Source organism: Falco punctatus (genome assembly GCF_963210335.1).
Source record: "Falco punctatus genome assembly, chromosome: 5".
Lineage (NCBI taxonomy): Eukaryota > Metazoa > Chordata > Aves > Falconiformes > Falconidae > Falco > Falco punctatus.
In genome coordinates, this window is record NC_137584.1 from 66,467,031 (window position 1) to 66,488,902 (window position 21,872).

The window sequence follows — 21,872 nt, forward strand, 5'->3', positions numbered from 1 at the left end:
TCGCAACTGCATTGACACCTGGGCTCTGTCAGGCACGCACACACGCCCACACACACTGGAAGCAGAGGCAATGCCACTATGGCTGTTCTGGACATTAGAAGAATCCATAGTATTATACCAAGCTATAGCTTATGTAAGCATATATGCATGTGGTTGGTGGAAAAAATTACTTTAGAAGAGAAACAGAAAAAGCGTTAAGTGAGGGATGAGGTCAAACTCCTGCTTTGTCACATCCCACAGACACTTTGAACCCTGGATGCTGAACCTGTTTATCCTATTTGGTGGAAGAGTGTGAAACAAAAAGCAAGTAATTCTCCATTTTCTAATTCTTCAGCTTGTAATTATGTGGGAGATGCCCCTTTCTTCTGTCCTTTCCTCTGCCCTCCCATCCTCTACCCTGCTACTGACCAGTTAGAAATGCTACTCTTGCTTTACTCTGTGGCCGAGCTGTTGGTTGTGATTTCCCTCCAGCCACAACATTTTCTCACCTCTGTCTCACATCATTTCACCACTTAACCAGATGGCCATCTCCCAAGCTCCACACCAGCTCATGCACTGTCAGAGCAGCTCTGAAGGATCATCTGCTGTCTGTTCCTTTCTCCCTTGAATTCCCAACGGTGCCAATTACGTAGCGCAGGAAATTTCTTCAGAATAGGAAGGTGACGCATTGATGCTCCCCAGAGCGAGGCACAAGCAACGTGCACTGGTGGTCCGTTTATCAGGATGCTACCGTTAACAATCAGCACATGTACTTTTCTGTTAACAGAAAAGTTATGTGCTCCTTTACATAATTATGGTATGAGAAACTGCACTACCAACACACAGCTCCTCTGTACAGCAGCCTACCAAGGACCTCCTGATCTGGCTGGAAGGTTTGTTGTGTGGATCGCATCCTGAAAAACAGCACCACTGAGATGTTTGTAAAACAAGTGTTTTCCCTGTTACCACTCCGTTAACAACTCCCCAGGGACAGGAAATCTCAGTAACTACTTTTGCTGCCCAGAGACTTGGGATGCAAACATTTTGAAGGAAATGTGTGTCCCTTAGTGGCAGATGTGCATTTGTTCTGGTGCTTCTGCCCCTTGATTTGTACCGTACAGTTTCCAGCAGTACAGTTTCTACTCCAAAATGGGTGTAGGCTCAAAAAGCAAGACTTGATTACATGTGGTTACAAGTTAATATTCTGCCCTAGGTTTCACAGCTCAAGACTAAAGAATACAGTGTTTGTTTAGCAACAAGAAGGAAGGTAACTACTGTGGGCAATCCTTCTACAGTGACAAAACTGCAGCATGAGGGTTTTTTGTTCAAGCAGAATAAAATTAGGAAACCTAACGCTATGGCAGGTATGGCACAGCAACACGCTGCAGGCTTAGGGTACGCTGCACTAGGATGGCTCTGTGCTGAGAGACAACGCTGAGGTCTGGGTGCAAAGCCCCAGGGGGAGAAAAGAGTTAGCAGCTTTCATGTGCTTTCTTTCCTGAACTTTCAGGTGCATTGCAACTTCGCATTTTCTCTTTAAGTTTTACTCATAAAAATAGATCTTTTCAGCTCAGACTCTGGGGCAGAGAGTGAGGGAGAAGGACAGAAAGAGGAAAAACACTGGCACAGAACTAAGACTTATGGGAGCCTAAAAAGTTGCTGTGCTGGTACTTGCACAGGCACGTAAAGCACAGAAGTGTCTCTTTTCCTTTTGTTGCTGCTCTTCCACTCCAAGAAACACTGCAAACCATAGCAGACAACCAAGTATTTTGGAAGTAAACATAACTAAAGACAGCAGAACATTCTCTAACCCTGTATCAGCTCCGTGGGACAAAAGGCTTGCCCTGAACAGTGGTGAGGTACCACAACTACTGGTATGTGTGTTATTCTGACATCCTACTTGTCTACAGATTCATAGAAAAGTCCAGGCTGGAAGAGACTCAGCATCATCTGGTACAACCTTCTGTTGAAGACAGGGCCCTAGGTTCAGTTATTCAGCACCCTGTCAAGCCAAGTCTGGAATATTTCCAGCAAGGGAGAGTCCACCACTCCTCTGGGCAGTTCATTTTAACCTCAAAGGCGGGTGGTATGGTCAGGTCCCTCCTACCCATTTTACAGATGAAAAGGAGACACCCAGAGAGAATTGGTCCACCCATGCCCACACACTTAAAAGAAAAAGTAGATCATGGTTTTCCTAATACCAAACAACCAAATTCACAGGAAATTTTGCGCTTGCTTACAAGAGGAGCGGGTGCATGCAGACTTTGCTACATATGTCACTGTGTTGCTGCCCATACAAGATGACCACATGTTGACACACTTGTTTTTACACCTACAGACATGTCAGTGTGCAGTCATGCTGGCTTTCCAGCACAAGCACTGCCGATACCCAATTGCTGTTGAGATCCATCACATCTGGTTGGGTTCAATCCTCTGCCCTGGCCAACAGAGAAGAGTTTAGAGGCAGGACATCATCTCTCTACAAGGTCTTCAGGTTTTTCACTTGACAAGCTTACGGTAAATTTTACCCTCTGCCTTTTGTTCAGGGGCCTGACGAGTGGAGTGGAAAACCTGCTAGTTATGGGTGACACTGCCACTGATTCAAGAGACATCAGCATGGGTGTTCAACAAAGCACCTTTTAGGTAGGATGCTGCTGGACTAGAGGAAGAAGACCAAAAATCCTTGCAAAATACATCTTCTGTTAGGGGTAAAGTACACCGGCTGGAAAAACGGTGCCTTCTTTAGGCACCAGGGAGCACTGGTAACGAGACCTATACTGTGGATCACGAAAGGATGGATAACTACTACACCTGTGCAGGCCCAGAGAAGGATTTTGATTGCGCTTTTGAATCTGAAGAGTAAGAGTCACTTTTTAGAGTAAAAGGTACCTGCATGACTGGAAACACCCTGAATTATGGCTTTATAGTGCTATGGAAACACACTATATACTCTTCATTCCGAATGTCCTCATCGACAGTTTCTTTTCCTCTGCCAGGTACCCAGCCTATTTTAAAAACATCCTCCCTGCTATGCTGTCTTCTCATTTTCCTCTGCAGTAAGTTGAAAATGACAGGCCAATGATGTTCACACAGGTCTCAACAAAACGATTTCCACCACGTTGACATAAGGCAGGACATCCTCTATCATGACTTATAAAAGGCAGAATAGGCAAGAGAGGGAAGGTCCTTCCTCAAAACCAGATTTTCTCTACATTTGTATGAAATAAATTACCTATGAAAGCCAGGATAAGCAGGCAGTACAAGGGAAAAACAACGGGCAAGATATTCAACTCAGCTGCTAAAGTGCATAAACACAAGCCATTCTCCACAGCATCAGCTGGGAAAACTGGCTTTTTTTCCTGGAGTAATAGCAAACAACCACAGCTACACAGCAGCCTCTGTAAGCTGAGCTGCGTCTCTGTCCGATTACTGCTCAGCAGATGTCCGCTCCGCCAGACTCCAACAACTGCCACCCCATGTGGTAATCTGAGTGGAAAAGCTGATTAAATAGCCCCTGTAAACTGGACCAGAGTGGAGCGTTCCCACCACCCAGCCACAGGTACCCGATTTAATGGGGTCACGGTGTCCCCACGTGCTGTGTGGGACTCCATCAGGGACAGTGCTGATGAGAGCAGCCTACTGGAGGCCCTCCACCGGCAGCCTGGGGTGGCATTGCATGAGCATTCTTCCTTCATCCTCCCTCCCCAGGCCAGGAGAGAAAGGCTGACTGTTTACGTACGGTACTGCTCAAATATGTGCACTCCTGCTGCCTGAGCTCTACCTGTGCTCTTTGGCTATCATCAACGCAAGACTTAAACCTCTGCAGCTGTCAGTTCATCACCTTGACTGAGTACTGAATTGCTATGAAAAAAGATCTTGACCTTTCCTCAGTTGCATGACGCTGTATTTCTAAAAAGGATCTCTTATTACGCACTTCTTCAAGTCTGGCTCAAAAGAAGGAAAGAAAAAAAAAAAAAAACCACCTGTAAGCATCCCAGCTATCAGGCAACAGCAAGGCTGGGGACCAGCACTGATCTGCAGCTCTAAACAATCATTATGGCTCAGTCACATGAAAAAAGACAGTTTGTGAAGACTCATTCTGTAATAAAACCTGCATGCTGCTGATCCAGGGAGGAAAGCACTGGGGAGACCAGTTGATGCGGGCTGTTCTAAAAATACCAGTTTGTGCTGTCATCTGGTGAGAGTATGTCATCCTGTAATCTTGGCATCTGCAGGGACAGCAAGTTTCTGCCTAATTATTGCTGCTGAATCACATGACAAAGTACGAGGTACTAAAAAATATATCTATATAAAACACCAACAGAAGAACACCCAAACCACAGGATCAGACTACTGTGCCGGCTTCATGCTGTATGTTTGCAACACAAGCCTGCGGAGGCAATCCTGGTTTTTACAGATCTTTTTCCTCCGTTAGTAAAACCCCAAAACATAAAACCAGATTTAAAAAAAAACCACCAAAGCCAAAAAGCCCTACCCCCAGAAGGAGTGAGCAATTCATTGTGTTTGTGTGTCAGCTCCTGCTGCCTTCACACGGCATAAGCCACAGCATTACTGCAAGTGTAGGGCTGGCCTGTGCGCAGTGGGCTGTGAGGGGCACAGCGGCCAGCGGCACGCACAGCGGGTAGCCCCACAGCGGTTTCCCCAGCTGTCCCCTCTCCTCCTCCCCAGCGGCCACAAGTGCCGAGTCTGCTCCCATGCTGCTGGTGTGGGCCAGGGGAGCGAGAAGCCTGCTTGGGGCAGGCCCTCCTTGGAGTTAATGGGATCCCTGTTCCCAGCAAAATACACTTTCTATACACATATTTTTGTTCAAAGACTAAACTTGGCGCGCGTGATGTTCAGCTAGTCACAAAACCACCTTTCAAAACTCGGGCTGGCTGAAACAACACTTAAATGTTAGAAGCATACCACCACCTTAACCACTAACCTGTTAGAATTTGCTGCTCCTGAATTTCCTTTAGATTTTTGCACGGCAGCTAGCCCCACTTTGGCTCCATGTAAGAAACCTGCCAGCCCCACCTCTAAGGCCTCATTTTTGAAAACAAGAGAGGAGGAATCACAGCTATGGTCCTGAAGCAGTCAGCACCCTCAGGCAAGGGGTCCACCAATTCTGGTTCCCACATTTCAGCTGTCATGAGCAGAAGAGAAGATTTCTGGTAAAGAACAAGTGTCATCTTTCTCGTGGCATATTGTCCAGAGATCTCCGATTTGAAACTCCATCCAAATGCAGATCTTTTGCTACCTACTTCAGCTTTTAAGATAGCGTTGTAGTGAATAGTAAGTCATCCTCAGACCTATGCATTCGTCTTTGGGATGAATTTCACCCAGAAACAGGTTGAAAGCCAATTAACAAATCAGCAAGTAGTCCAAACTGATACAGACTAATGAAATACCAAGATGCATTTTATGTTTCTTAGGATTTAGCTTTATCAGAGATGTTAATCATCATATTCTGCAAATGTTACATGACGTTGCTATTAGTGGTTTGTGCACTCCACTGCTACAGTAAAATGATGTGGGACATAGATGATGCTAGGGCAAAATGAGTGACTTTAACTGATCAAGTATTTTACTTGCAATTTTTGAACAAGTCAACATGACTCCAGCACAGCTCTGTTACAGAGCCCAGAGGAATCCTGCTGAACACACTGAAATCGCTCTCGGAAGTGCAGCTAGGTGAGTTTTTCAGATGGTGAAACCAGCTCAGGAAGTTCCTGGCCTGCTCGCACTGAGCCATCCTCCACCCCTTGCCCAAGCCCTGCCAGCATCGCTGTCTGTGCAGTGCCATCATAAACTGGATCACTGAAACAATCCAGGTAAAAACAACTTCTTGAATAGGTTTTGATGCCACAGGAAATGTTTGACCAAGCAGTAGCTGATCACTGGCTCTGACCTTCCAGACAGCAGCAAACGTCCCAAATAGTCACCACCTGACAGTCTGTGTGGGACTACTCTTTGGCAAACACCAAGTCCCTTGGAACTTGCCTGCTGAGAAGGACCACAGAGAAAAGAGCAGAGTTGTGGGAACCCCAGGCTGAGAGAGGACCCATTCAGTTCAAAATAAAAGCTATTCTAGAGACAGGTGGGGACATAGTGACATTTTTATTTACTGATAAACAAGTTGAAAAAACAAAGTGGTGATTATCTGAGTGGGTGGAGGGCATATCCAGCGCTCTTGGGAAGCAGGCAGAGATAGAGGAGCAGAGGCCCCAGCCAGCTTAAGAGGCAAAAATTATGGCTGAGTGAATAAACATTGATTTTCTCCTTTTCTTCTTGTAAGAGAAAAAAAACAAAACAAACCCAAATCCATTTACAAGCCTCAATAAGAGCCCTCTGAAAGGCTGGGCATGGCCAGCCTCATGGGTGCAGGGTCAGCCCAGTGGGACCAGGCATGGCTTTCCCCAGGGACCGTGCACAGGCTTGTGTGCAATAAACGTTCCCAGCCACTAAACCGGCAACGGTCATGTCTCCTGCATAGGTTTTTTACTTCCCCTATGAAGAAACTGTAGTTGATTTTCTTCCAAAGTAAACCCCACTTCTATACCTACAGTATGTATAAACTAAATACCTATATATTTGGTTTCTTTCTTTTCTTCCCGAAAACTGACTCCAACATTTCTCTTATTTTTCATAGAAAACACAGCACTCACTATTCCCAGGTATGCCAATAATCCATTGTAACTGCTTCTGCCTGCCTGCAAAACACACCTGGCCGCCCCTGTGAAATGGATTTAGCATGAGCAAGCGCCAGGCTGTTTTGCTGAAAGCGCCCAGTCTTTAAGCCTGTAAAAATTCATTATTGGGGTCATGAACATTGCTGAGAGAAGATTTTAGTTCAGGGGCCCCTATTGCTACAGGGAAGCAGAGAAGTAACGTAGAAAGCAATTCAGAACAACCACAACCGATGTCACGGGAGGAGCCCCTATCAAAATATGAGATGCTCATAGGGAGACAAACTCTCAAACAGAGCTGCCTAACAGCTGAGGAAGGGTGCATGATGAACCAGCTCAGCAGAAATCATCTGCACTTGCACCTGATACCAGAGGCACCCCACAGCAGCCAGTCCACTTGTCAGAGAAAGGGAAAGAGGCTTCCACAGATGAATGGACAGTAATCTGCCAAGGAGAGCTGTCTTGTCAATAAATCTGCCCTCTGCAATGAGACTCTGTTCGCACAGATATGTCGGTTCCTTTATTCAGAGGGAGCAGCCTGAAGAAGATCACGGTGGCTGTGTTTTCTGTGAATGGCAAAGGCCGGGGTGAAATGGCAGCAGCGAGCATCGGTGCGGAGGCGGCGTGGTGTGCCTCCTTCTTGCTGCCTAGGCAGGTCTCCCCACAGGCGGCTTCTACACATGCACAGCAACCAAAGCTATGAAAGCAGGAGGCTGCCCTATTTGCCTGTGTCAAGCAAAGCTGTCAATAACATCTGGGTTTTAGGCCCCATTTGGCAGACCGTACTGTTGGATGTTTCACAGCAATAGAAGTTCCTACAGCCTGCTTTTTTTACCTTGTGCAAAAAGTATTTTTAAATCCAAACAGCTCACGCACCTGGAGGAAGAGAGAACTGGTCAGCAAGTGTGACCTTCTGCAAATTTTTGCTTCCTGGTTCTTGAGTCAATTCTTTTTTTTCCCCCTTTCCCTCCTTAAATTCTCCAGCACTGGGACTGAAGGAAAACCAGAATCCAGCTGTGGTCCCTGGCCTTGCCAAGCTGCCATCTCATGCAGGGTCAGAAGGACATGGTGTCTTCTGCAGCCCATCTCCTGGCTGTGTACTGCAATACTCTTGCTTTCAGTAAGAAGACGTGAAAGAACCAGAGGAAGTCCTCCCACCAACAGAGAAAGGACTGTGCAAACCAACTGCTCCATTGGAGCGAGGCAGCTTTGCAGAAAGACTGAAAAGAGGACTCCTGTGCCGTCTTGTTTTCCCTCACAGACAACAGATCACAGCCCACATCTCCTGTGGCACTCCATACACACACAGGAAGACATTCAGGAGGTTCACCACTGCTGCTCACCTACCGCAAAGCTTCCCCTTGAATATCTTTCTGTGAAACAGAGAATGAAAATGCAATTAAAGATGAAAGGGGCAAATTATGCACGATAAAGTCAAATGACACCAACTCCCTTCCTTCCATCCTTCATCTGGAGAATAAGAAAGTTGGAAGCAAGTGGCAAACTGAATGAATGCCTCGTTTAACCTTACCACTGGGATAGTCTAAATACTATTCTGAAGTTAACAGAACACTTTCAATAATTTATAGGTATCCTTTTATCCTACTATATTTTGAAATCTACTCCCTTATACTAATAAATAAACAAAGGAGAAAGAGCACTTTGTGTGGCACCTACCCTATGAGTCAGTGAATATGTATGTGTGAGCAGGCAGCGGTATGGGCAGGAGCCTGCAGAATGGCAAAAGGATGACAGAAACAATGTTTACAAGTTCAAATGCCCCCAGCTGTGGAAAAGAAGCAATGGAAAAAACCACATCAATCTGAAAAAAATTAATCTGAAGAGGCTAACATTTGAAAAGCACCTATGTGAGAACCCAGACCTACAGACAATCTCTTGGCGGAATTCAAAAGAAAATGATACCCACTGCAGTCCTGGAGGGGACCAATAATTTTTGAATATTTAAAATATTAAATCCAGAACATTCCTGGGACCAGGATCCCACCTTTGCTATTTCAGTATATAATTCCTCCATTTGCTGCATTTTTTTTTCAAAAAAATACAACTAAAAAAAAACCCCAAACAACTTTGCTAGCATTGCTGTACCACAGCAGCAGTACAACTCTAATTCAGTCCAGATCTGTCCCACACACTGATCCTCAGTGCATGCACTGATCTTGCAAAGATGCTCCTCCTCCTGTGCCACTGATAGCAAAGCCTCTTGCCTACGTAACAGCTCGGCTACACACGGCATCAGCTGCAGAGAAGAATCATCTGTTGCAGCTTCAAAGAAGACAAGTTGAAGCTCTGTGATTCCTAAAACCCACAAGTATTCCACCTTGCTTTGCCTGATTTGTCATTAACATTTCTCATGCCTAAATTAAGAAGGACACACAGCATCAGATGCATGCTGACAGTGGTGCAGCCAAACAGCTTTTATAGCTTACCCTCATTTCCCTCCACACCTCCAAAAGTTTCTCGGTTGTGCCTGTTGCATACCGACACAGCAAGCCATCACAAGCCAAACTGATATTATTAGTGTGCACTAACTATTACGGGTTTGGTGCAAACTCCAATAAAACTAAAGAATCAATTTTTTTTACCACATCTATGGGGCACTGACCTGTTTGCCCATTTTCCCTGTTCCCAAAGATCCTTCAGCCTGGTACCCAACTCTGTGATGAAGCCTGTTTAGCACCAGTGAAGTTCCCCACATTCAGACTGACAACGTTCTGAGCTGAGATGAGGGAATCAAAGTTAAAATCCAGCCCATCTGCATCCATGAGTTCACTGCGGATAATGGACTCCATGTCACACTCCAGGCTCCCATTGAAAATATCCAGGTCCAAGTCACTTGGGAATTTCTCGTGTCCCATGACTGGGAGGTTCACACTAGAGGAGTAAGAAGAGGAGCCTGAGAGCGGGTCAGAAAGTGTTTGCATAGACTGACTGACAGGTGACTGCTGATGTTTGGTGGATCCCAAGCTGCTTGAGTCACTCAAGCCTATGTTACTGATGGAACTGGACAAGGCACGGCTGCCACTAAGAGAGGAGTTGTGGGACTGGTGCTGGTGATGGGGCAGGCTCTGACTGACCAGACCGCCCTGGCTGGACTGTGCTGCAAACGACATCATGGGGTCATTGCGGAGCATTATATTCCTGCGGGAATTCTGGGCGGACACAGCTGTGCTGGCTTGTGACATGAGTGGGTCAGACTGTGTCATCATGACATCGCTGTGACTAAGTGCATCAGAGGCAAGGAGATCCTGCAGCGTCTGGTTGTTGTAATGAGAAATGGAAGAGAAGGTGGCTTGCTTGTTCTCCTGAATGGTCTGCATGGGTGACTGGCGGAGGGAATTCAGGGACGATGGCCCGAACACGGCGTTGTTGAAACTACTTGACGGAGAACCCAGCCCTGAACCTTTGGAACCATAAGGAAAACTGGAGCTTCTCTGCATCATCCCTCCTGTGGGTGACTGCTGGGAGGGAGGGAGTGTTATATTGTCTAAGAGATCATCCATGAGGTTATCTGTCAGTCCATCGTTCAAATTCATTGTCCCAGCCATATCAGTCAACCTAGGCAACTCCACAGTACATGGTTTGTTTACCGATGGGGACAAGCTCGATGGACTACTGTACAGCATGGGAGAAAGCGGAGCATCGTCATCTTGAACATCATCTAGTTCAGTGCTTGCCAAAATCGGTGACAAGCGGCCACTGATCGTACTGGCGTTTGAATTTGTACGGGAGCGAAAATCTGTCCATGCATCCAGCTCGTCGCTGCTGCGGGAGGTGGGACTCCCTGGCCACTTGGAGAGCTGAGAAGGGCTGTCCTCGCTCGTCTCCTGGGAAGTCTGCAGGGCTGCCTTTTTCTTAGCTGCTCGCCCTCTGCTCTTTGTGTACTTGTTGCTGTTGTCCATCGACACAGCACGTCTCCGGGGTGCCTTGCCACCTTTTCCGCCATCTGGATTTATCATCCACCAAGAGCTTTTCCCAGTACCTTCATTCTGCACCCTGACAAATCGGCTGTGGAGTGACAAGTTGTGCCGGATCGAATTCTGCAAGAAAGGAACAAAACAAAACATAAAGACCAGCACCCCACTTCTTTTACTACTCAAATCTCAACCATTAAACCAATATCACATGAAAACAGCAACATGAATAAAAGCATTGGGCCCTCCTGGACTTCACCACAGGTTTCTCGGGTGATGGATACAGGAGGGCTGGAGTGTGACTGCAGTGTGCCAGTGTGCTGCTGTAAACCAAGCCTTGTGCTTGCACTATCTGTGCATTCCTGGTGCCCATCTCCACACCCTCAAAAGCTGCATCCTAAGGAAAGGAGTGTGACACAGCTCCAAGGAGCTAGACGTTTCCTCCTTACTTTTGACTGAGGACAAACCACTATACTATCAGCAATCTTGCCATCGGTTTCTTGAAATAAAAACTGCAAAGGCACTGCAAAAATCTGACCGGTGCAGTAGTCACACTCATTGCAGTCTCTGCAAATGTCCTTTTTAATTCTTCATGGCCATGTGTGTTGTGTATTTGTTACAGTAATTCTTGAGAAAGCTGCAAGCGCTGTTGCTCCTCTCCCACAGGCACTCTGTGAATGACTAAGCTGTACTTTCTCTCTCGATTAGAAGCACCAGAATAACGCCCATACTGCAGTAGCTGGCCAGCTGTCCCCTCACTATAGTATCCTCACACTCTTCAAAACATGATGTGACACACTACACGACAATATCCCTGTCCCTTTAAATGGCTAGACACGGCGTTGTGTAAAGCTGCTGTACACAGCTGGACACCCCATGCTGTACAGGGTGCCAAGAAATACAGTGCTTTCAGGGGAGCCCATGCACTGTCTGCTCTTGCATGTTACCCAATTGCACTGCTCAGCAACATCTACCATCCAAAACCCACGCTGGCTCAAACCGACGATAATGACCTCAGAATGAGAAAGAGGCTGAGAAAACCAGCCCATGGCACCCCTAATGAAATGACTCCAGATTTAAACCAAAACAATGGAGATGAAAACCCCATTACACTCATTCTGCTGATCTTGGGCTTAAAATACACCTCAAAGAAAGGACAAGCAAGTAGTATTTGTTAGTGAGAATGCTTCCAGGTTTGCTTTTGGGTTAGCTTTTTTTTAATATGTGCAAGCCAAAAGATTTTTGGAGTTATCCCATACTCATGTGAAAAAAACCAGTTGTGCTATTCCTCCACATTAAAGATGATCAAGTTTTAAAAGTTGCAGGAGTTCTTTTTTCTTAAATTTTGGCAATGACTAGGTATATCTCTAAAGAGGATAAAATCACATTTGTTCTACCAGCATGCTTTAAAAACACAAAGTCAACAGGACCACAGCATAATCAAACTATTTAGGATAAGTGCCCTTCATTTACAAAACACTGAAGAAATTCCAGATTTAAATGGGCAAAGAATGAATCAATCAACAAATCATTCACAAGCATCTCACACTTGCATCCTTAGGATAAATGGATGCTTGACATAAATGAACTGGAGACACATTTGATGTATAAAGAAATAGAGCCCAGCTTTTTTCAAACCATTCTTTTCAATACAAAATGCCTTTTTTTCCCTCTTGTTAAGTGTTGTGGTTTTTGTCAGATTGTGAAATGGAAAACATGCCTGAAGTTCTTCTCACACGCAGACAGCAGACATGGTTTGATTATCACTTAATGAAAAGAGAAATCATATGGACCTCAGTTCAAAATAGCAACTATTATGTTTTAAACAATTTGCTAAAACAGCAGACCAGACTTCGCAGACGTACTCAAGAGAAGTATGGGTCAGTGCCTCAGCTACAAACTTGTCCATTTCTAAGGGATTATCATGCCATCAAAATATGGTGGATTGAGTTGCAGCATAACAGTTCTTCAATCTAAGGAAGAAGGAGCTTTTTATTATTTAACGGATGATGTTTTAAATATATTTTGATTCTGACAACAATCTGTTGCTAACTTCTAGTAACTAGGTGCCACTGCCTACTTCCTCAGGTTTTTCCCAACTGGCTGGAGAACTGCTATTTTTTAAAAAATAACATTTGTTGATATTTCAGTTTGTACCACATCAATGCAGGTAGTTCCCACGTTCATCCTCTGTGACTTTCAGGGAAAACCACTTGTCCACGAGGCCAGTCAGCCTCACCTCCATCCCTGGAAAGGTGATGGAACAGCTCATCCTGGAGGTCATCTCTAAGCACACGGACAAAAAGAAGGTTATCAGGAGTAGTCAACATGGATTCAACAAATGGCAAATCATGTCTGACCGACCTGATAGCCTTCTCTGACAGAATGACTGGTGGGTAGATGAGGAAAGAGCCACGGATGTTTTCTACCTAGACTTCAGCAAGGCTTCTGACAGTGTCTCCTACAACATCCTCACAGCCAAGCTCAGGCAGTGTGGGTTAGACGGGTGGACAGTGAGGTGGATTGATGACTGAATGGCAGAGCTCAGAGGGTTCTGGTCAGCAGCACAGCCTGGCTGGAGGCCTGTAGCCAGCGGTGTGCCCCAGGGTCAGTACTGGGTCCAGTCCTGCTCAACTGACTCAGCAGTGACCTGGATGAAGGGACAGAGTGTGCCCTCAGCAAGCTCACTGGTGATACAGAACTAGGAGTGGCTGACACCCCAGAAGGCAGCACTGCCATCCAGCCAGACCTGGCCAGGCTGGAGAGCTGGGCGGAGAGGAACCCAATGAAGTTCAGCCAAGGCATGTGTAGGGTCCTGCACCTGGGGGAGGAATAACCCCACGCACCAGTACACGCTGAGGCTGACCTGCTGGAAGGCAGCTCTGCAGAGAAGGACCTGGGAGTTCTGGTGGACAGCAAGCTGCCCATGAGCTAGCAGTGTGTCCTGGTGGCCAAGAAGGCCAGTGGGATTGTTCTGGGCTGCATTAGGAGGAGCATGGCCAGCAGGTGGGGGGAGGTGATCCTCCCCCTCTCCTCTACCCTGGTGAGGCTGCACCTGGAGAACTGTGTCCAGTTCTGGGCTCCCCAGTTCAAGAGAGGCAGGGAACTGCTGGAGAGGGTCCAGCAAAGGGCTATGAAGATGGTGAGGGGACTGGAACATCTCCCTGATGAGGAAAGCTGCGAGAGCTGGGGCTGTTTAGCCTGGAGAAGAGAAGACTGAGAGGGGATCTCATCAGTGTCTACAAATATCTGAAGGGTGAGTGTTAAGAGGACGGACCCAGGCTCTTTTCAGTGGTGTCCAGGGACAGGACAAGGGGGAAATGGGCACAAACTTCAACACAGGAGGTTCCATCTCAGTGTGAGTAAAAAGGTCTTTACCCTGAGGGTGACAGAGCCCTGGGACAGGCTGCCCAGAAAGGCTGTGGAGTCTCCTCTGGAGACATTCAAAACCGGCCTGGCCATGATCCTGTGCAACCTGCTCTGGGAGAACCTGCTTTAGCAGGGGGCTGGACAAGATGATCTCCAGAGGTCCCTTCCAGCCCTGACTGTTCTGTGATTCTGTGAGAACATCTACATGGGGATGCCTCCTCACAGAGACAGTGGCAAGACAAGGACAACCAGAGCCAGACCACCACACCAAGCCAGGCTACAAGAGCAATACGAACCATGCTGTTCCTCACCTAAAAATGCTGGGTATAGCAAAACACAGCACTTGTGTGTGATCCTTGCTAATGAAAAAAATCTTAGAAAACACTGAAAAGAAACACCCGGGGTAGCATACACAGTGTGCCACATAGCTTCAAATATAAAAACATTCAGCCAAAGTGCCAGCAGCTAACAGTTTTCAACCTGTAATATTCTCATAAAATGGATTATTTCTGCTGGTGGTAGCTGTCACATGAAACTATTTGGCCTAAACCCATGAAAAATCCTAAAGAGTAAAATTGTGAGCCTAAGGCATCTTTCAGGATGAGGGTTCCAGCATGTGTGGATATGTATGTGCACATGTGTAATTTTCGTCTTATATCTTTTTGCTCAGTGTTGGTATTACACAAATAGTAAAAGAATGTAATAATACTTTTACATTGAAAATTGGTGGTTATAAAAGATCCAAGCAGTTTGTTTTCCTTTACATTAAGCAATATGCCACTTACACTCCAGCTTCTGTTTCTCTTTACTTCTCTTCCGTAGGAAGATTGTTTTCTTAAGCATAATTATGGGCCAATTTAGTTTTGCACACCGCATCCCCACCCTCTGTTCAAACACTGCCTTAAAACCCACTTCTTTCACGTAACCTCCCCCGCTAACCTCTTCAGCAACAATATCCGAGTTTCTTGGTTTCTCCTTGCATTGGATGCTCTGCCAAATCAAACTTCACATGCAACTTTTGCTACAGATGTCACCAGGACTGACAACTTGTATCAGTAAAGGCTGTTGAGCTGTGCAATCTGGATGGAAATAACTGTATTTTCTACCTGTTTTTTGAGCGTCAAAGAATGTTCCAATCTGCTTAAAATACAGGAAAATACCATGGGACAATCTTTGCTCACAACCACATGCATTAGTAATACATGTCCATGCAACAAACTGTGAAGAAGATGGGGAAGCAAAGGAAGTTTATCATTTGAACCTGCTGCTGATCAGATTAATGGGGATTTGTCTTTGCCTTATGTGAGAGACAGATTAGGTCATGACGATGGAAATGTAACACATTTTTCCATGCCAAAATGCAATGAGAAACTTTAAAAGATCTATAAAGGAACGTCCATCATCTGTCCTGGAGACCATATGTAGACGGGACAGATGCAAGCCAGGCCGTAGACACCTTGGAAAGAGCTCAGATACCACCAATGGGTACAACATATGGATTGTACAAGAGCAGAGTAGAAAAGAAATATGACGAGCTCCTCCCTTTATTAGCATTACTATTTATACCAGACTTGAAGAATGCTGTGCGCTTTGCTAAGAGCAGAAGACTGAGGTTCCTGCAGATAAGATCAAGCGAAGAGCATCCCATACAGCCTTGAGGCCAGCCCAGCTGGGTCCTGGTCCCCCAGGGAAGCTGTCCTGCAGGGAAGAATGACCAGCCCTGGAGACAAGGAAGATGCAGGGCAGAGGAACAGACAAGGCAGGGTGTGAGCAGAGGGTGGTGCAGGTCCACAGGCAAGCAGCACTGCTACCCCACCTTGGCTTAGGCTGACAGCATCAGGAGAAGGGATGCAGCTGGGTGCCCACTAGTAGCCAGGGCAGCAACACAAGGGGTGACAGCACTTTCCCAGGCTCAGGGCCATGCTCTCAGATTTTATAGATGTCAATCCACTGCACCGCATTTTGATCAGTTAATACTCCTTGAGGGAACCAGCCACAATTTGCTCACAAAAAAAAAATAATAAAAAAAAATAGAAATCAGCTACCATGTCCTAATTACAAGTGTCTTGATATTTTGATAAGATTGCAAATGGGTTAGCTCCCAGAGAGGACACTCCAACACATCCAAAGTGCCACATACCTCATTTGATAGGAACAACTGAGTCTCCCAAGGAGGCTGGGACTGCACATTATTTCAATACTCAGCTCTGGTCAGGCAACAGCAGCAAATGCTTGAGCCTTTAAAACGGAGAAAAAATTCCCTCCCTGTGCCTGTTTTGCCCTCTTCCAAGCCATGTTTACCTTGTGGAGCCCGTCCCTTAACTCAGATACCAGCTGCAAGTGCTTCTACTGCAGTACAGAGTCTTTTTTGTCTGGAAGCAACATGTGGTATCAATTTATCATCCTCAACAACGCAACAAGGAATCCACTCACTTTAAAAATAAAAAGAGAGTTGTGTAACTTAACTCTTAAAAGCCCCCGCTTCAAAAAAAAAAAAAAAAGAAAGAAAAAAAGAAAAAAAAGCTTAAAGATTACCAAGATGAGGTGCAGCTGGTGGCTGCTGAGTCCAAGTTACACACTGGTCTGTTTTTATTTCAGTGTTTTGTAGTGAGTAGCTAATTCAGATACAGGCTCCAAAACTGTAAAGTTACAGCTACAAATCAAAAGCAGTTGTTTATTTTAACAAGTGGGATACTAGGACGTGATGGGAGAAAAACAAATGCTATCTGCAGACCCATAAATGCCACTAATGCTCACTTGGGAGAATTAAGCTTTATTTTATACTGTATTAACATATTTAATGTTCTAACTTCACCATATGATGTTGTCTGGTAGCCACACAGTAGAGAAAGGCATCAGATCTAATATCACGGAAAAGAAGCCATGAAAAGAACTTCAGTTTATCAACCTCCAGCTGACCAGAGGGAGCCCCGCTTCTCTGTGGCTCTGCTTGCTCACTTGAATTTAAGTTTCCAGCCTATGTCACCTTGCTCAAAATGTTGTAGCACAGATTTCCAACGAACACCCCTACAGATGGCCTCCTCCAAAAATTATATCTTTAGGAAAAGCAAAGCAAAACAAACTACTTTCTTTGGATTCAGCTGTTGCTGAAACAGCAGGCAGTAAATAATACAACATGTTTTGCTCACCTGTCCAGACCAGTGTCTGTGCCTTCTCCTGAAGTAACTCAAAATTTACTTCAACTAACAGTTTCACATTTTGTTCGCTTTAAAGTCCCCAATGAGGTTTAATTTCAAGTAAACAAGAAAACAGATACAGTGACTCCAAATTTAAAAATAATTGAAGTTGCCAATTTTGTACATGTATGTAGGGATTTCTGGTGAAAGGGATGTGTGAGTCTAGCCAAGGAGATCTTTAGGTAGCACCAATCTGTTGGTCATTTTCTGCCTAGCTCTGCAAGGCTGCAGTGCTGATCTTCTCAAGGAACTTTGAAATCCTCAACCCAAAGAGGTCTCAGACTTTCCTTCTCTTTCACACGAGTTTTTGCAAACCAGAAATATACATATAATCCAATAAAACAGTGAGGGTGCTCAGGGGATGCAGAAAAAAGCAAGAAATAAAACATAAGGTAAGTCCTCCCGCAATATCTATGCAGCCATGTTATACCAATACATATTCTTCTATGTAAACAAATATTATGTATTCTGGATAGTTGTGTTTTCCCTAAATTATGGAAGTTGCAGGGGAAAAAAAAAAGCATTAAACAAATTACACACAGAAAAATAAATCTTTCCTGACACCCAAATATTTTCAATGCTTCAGTGATGTTTGGTATCATCTGTAAGTTCCTAAGGCAGCTCCTGCAAATCCCACCAGATGTTCAGCAGAAGCAGGCAGTGGGAACTCACCAGAGCCCCACAGGGTACATCCCTTTGCACCTGGCTGGGAAAGCCCACTGTCCTCACAGCCCTGGTAAGGATCAGTGGGATGACACAGGCTCAGCCCTACTCAAGCATGCCCTTCTGAGGAAAAGGTTAAAAAACCACCCCAGATATTTGGGGGAAGCAAGTCAGTTCAGCATCTGAAGGGTGGCTCTGTGGATTCCCCTCCTCATCTTCTCTTCAAAGGAGTATTTCTGACCTTGGTGGTAGGAGAAGGCTAGACAAGGCCCCTACTGTAATTAGCTCTCTGCCTGTGTCTCTGCCCATTGTCCCCCACGACTAGGAAGAGTAGAAAGCCTTGAGGGGATATTAAAGCTCCTGGGGAGAACATTAAGTCCGGCAAAGATTTATCCTCTGAAATGTGCTGGCTTAGATAGGAGAGCACTATGTGGATCTGCCTCCATCCCACATGCAGGGCGCCGCGCTGTGCCAAATTACGACAGGAGAAGGTGATTAGCACAGGGAAAACAAACCCTCCCTAACGATGAGTGCCTCGCTCCCTGCCGCCCCAGCTGCTCCTTGCCACAAGGGCAGGCGGCGAGTGACGTACCCGCCAAGGAGGTTTATGCCCTCCCTTTCGAAGAGAAAAGCACCTCAACACATGGAGCTATGGGAACCAAATCACAATTTAATCAAAAGTTTTTCGTAAAGAAAATATATTAATTCTAGCTAAACCAACTGCTGCCTCACTCCAGTGATACTGCGAATCACTATGCTGACGTAAATAAAACTTAGCTGAATATATACACTGCCTGGAAATTGTCTCAGAGCATCACGCTTCCAGTTAGCAGAAAAATATCCAGTTATTTTACAGTCAGATGTCTTCTGACCACAGGAGGACTCTAATAAATAACATTTGTTTTGCTGTGAGCAGAGCATGCCAATTGTCATTTATATTTTTTTCCACTGGGTGTTGAGAGACGGGAAGCAGAGAGCGAGGAAAATGCTGATACTTTTAACTAATGCAGCTGCGGAGAAAGAGTAAGTTTGGGCTCTCCAGCAACTCTTCCTGGCATCAGGAGCCATGTACTCCAGCACCCTTTGCTATAGAAAGCCCCCCTAAAACCCAAAGCATTAGCCTCCGCATGCTATGCCAACACTTTTCCATGTTTAAATGGGATTTGGGAATCAGGAGGCAGGCACCATCATCAGGAGGTTGCTAAAGGCACCTTGTCAAGAGCTCCCTTTTTCACACCCTTCCATGCATTTCATATTACAGCTGCCCAAAATTCTAGAACACAATTAATTTCAATCAAAGGATTTAACTTAATTATGAGTAGGAATTGACTTTAAGGCATTGCTCTTGCAAAGTGCCAAATTGTGAAAAATCCCAAGGCACCCCAGTGCAGGCTTCACTGGGACACATACACGGTCAGCAAGAAAACAGGTGTTACCCCTTGCTGAACTTAAACCCAAGGAGTTGCATACAAAACAGCTGCAAAGGACACACAAGGCTGGGTCTTTGCAGAGCCAGATCAAAACAATTCTAATTTCTGTTCAGGAGTGGTATCACCAGCAGATAACATCTTTATTTTTCTTACTTTTTTCTTAATGGCAAGCTCCAGCATTTAGAGTGTTTCCACCGCAGGAACTTTGGAAATGACACCACACTGTATTTGTGGAGCCCCTTCAGAACAGCACCACTGCATTTCTCCTCCTCTGTGCCACAGAGCCCCAAGAGAAGTGCAGGCACATACAACTAATCAACCCAAATATTATATGTACAGTAACTCCCATAAAAATAGCTACCACTGTCTGCACAGCCCCAATCCACCAGCTGCTGAAGCTACTGGAAGAGTCCTCACAAACCTCAGTGGTTACCCAATTAGACCTCAATGAAAACAATGCAATTTTACTGCGAGGCAGACTTTCACCCTGAAGGCTTTGGGTTTGTTTTGCTAGAAAGAAGAACTAGAAGAAAAAAAAAAAAAAATCCCTCTGTTTTTAATTTCTTACACGCAAAGATCCCAGCACAATCCTCACGCAGCATTGTGGAAACCAGAGTGTTCAATTCTATTTTCGCTCATTCTCAGCATATGGCCGTTACTATACATCAACTATTTAGAAACACGTATGGGCGTTCTTTCATACCTTTATAAATAAATGTCAGTGATGCTACTGCTTATAATAATTCACTAAAAATAGAAGCTTCCCATGGAAGATCACAAAAGCCTCTCATTGCTGAATCACCTATTATAAATCTTTATTTTTTGAAAAAATTTTGTGGTCATGTGTTGATTTTCTTAACGCGGCAAGTAAAGAGTAAAATCCGTGTGCATTGAAGAAAGCCTTCCAGGGCTCCAGCCTCACCGAAATGCAAGGCTGCCTTACATGTGGCTCCACAAAGTGCTAGCTCTGAAATGGTAGATTGTTAAATACCCGGGCCGGATTAATTGGAAGTGTTGAGCTACGCACATTAAATTGCAAATCTGGTGACAGTTACAGCTGACATGTGACTGATGAGAGGAACAGATCTGATACACTGTCGCCTGACCGAGTTTGATCAGGCCTGAGCAAGCCCTCCAAAAGCCGGCACAGGCACCCCAGACCTTCTCGCGAGAAAGCCTTCAAGCAACCTCCAAAACAGCCCCTGACATTTTTGCTGTGCAGATTAATCTGAAACAGGATCCCTCTCTGTGCTATTTTAAGCTTATTATTAGTTTATTATTGAACCAGAAGATACTATATGATTTTTTTTTTTAAAGTAAGTTTTAAAATATGATGCGCTTCAGTCAGCAGCTGAGTTGGCAAAGGGAATGGTTCTACTCCACCGACACCAGCACCCCTGGGGGAAGCTGGGGACGCACGTAAGCAAGACTCCCGGTGGGTCTGATCTGCTGGCTTTTAGGGGCAAAAAAACCCTGGGAGCCTCAAGGGAAGGGCAGCTGATGTGGGAACACACAACTGTGACTCCAGACACTCACCAAGCTACTGCAGTGCCAGTGTGGACAGGGCGTGAATTAGGGAACAAGGGATGAGCAAACTGAGCAACTTGAAAAACAGGTTGTCTCCTCCTTCACGGCTCAGGACGGGGTAGCTATGGCACTACCAAAAAATACCTGTGCACTCGTCAAAACGTAATGGCAGCTGTAAAATATTAATGTCTTTTGAAAGTATAAAGTGATCAGTTTTCCTTTTGATGTATTCTGATGGGCATTCTGCTTTTGTCCTGAAAATAACATGTGGGTCCTCTCTAGTCTCTCAGTTTCTTTATGGTTTCCTACATTTTCCCTCTGCGCTGGGGAACATATTTCAAACATTGCATTTAGGAAATATTTGAAAAATTGTACAGACTTGCTTTCTGTATACACGAACCAAGCCCATGCTGTGCCAGACGACATGGGTGGATAAAGGCATCCATCTCCTCACCATTTTTACACAAGCAGTAATGAGGTGGGTTTACTGCAGGAGCCTTTCCTCAGCCCACTCCTGAATCTGACTTCCACGGGCGCATTGCATCGGGACACCCAGCCCCAAAACCAGCCCTGCCCACAAACTCACTGCTCAGGCACACGTGGCTTGAAGTTTCCACACTGCGATGCCCTGGCTGTAACCTCCCAGTTGACAGCATTTCATTATTTTTTTTCTATGATGAAAAGCTTTTTTACAGCCTTAAAATTTAACTCTCCTCACCCAACCCGGGCAGCTCCAAGTAAGACCCTGACATCCGAGCTAGTGACACCAGCCCCCCTTTGGCAGTCACAGAGAGAAACAGGCACCTTCAGCAAACGAGCCCACCGGGCTAGCCCGTCTTCCCAATTTCCTCTGCAAGCACCTGACCCTCTCCACTGGTGGAGGTGGACCTCACCCTTGGCACAGGGAGGCTTTGGGGCCACAGCTGCCTTGGGACGTCACTCCCGGCACCTCCCAGAGCATGGTAGCTTCAGAGAGCTTGCCCTCACTCTGACCAGACTCCCTCTACCCCTCCAGATCCATCTCAGCCTCACCTAACCCCACTTACAAACTGTTTTAGTTTTCATTGAACTTCACCTCACCTCAGT

General features: G+C 45.5%; 1 protein-coding gene across 4 annotated transcripts in view; it reads right to left on the reverse strand.

Moving 5' to 3' along the window:
* Nucleotides 1-21,872, reverse strand: part of FOXO3 (forkhead box O3) — a 96,319-nt gene that overhangs the window by 7,328 nt on the left and 67,119 nt on the right. For 2 of the 4 annotated variants that reach the window (XM_080389025.1, XM_080389026.1), the window contains exon 2: nt 9,292-10,726. In XM_080389025.1, coding sequence (XP_080245151.1) covers nt 9,326-10,726 — 1,401 coding nt within the window. In that variant the 3' untranslated portion in view covers nt 9,292-9,325. Of the gene's footprint in view, nt 1-4,924; nt 8,042-9,291; nt 10,727-12,757; nt 12,902-21,872 lie in introns of those variants that run through there. The other 2 variants (XR_013928400.1, XM_080389027.1) reach the window with 2 other exon arrangements.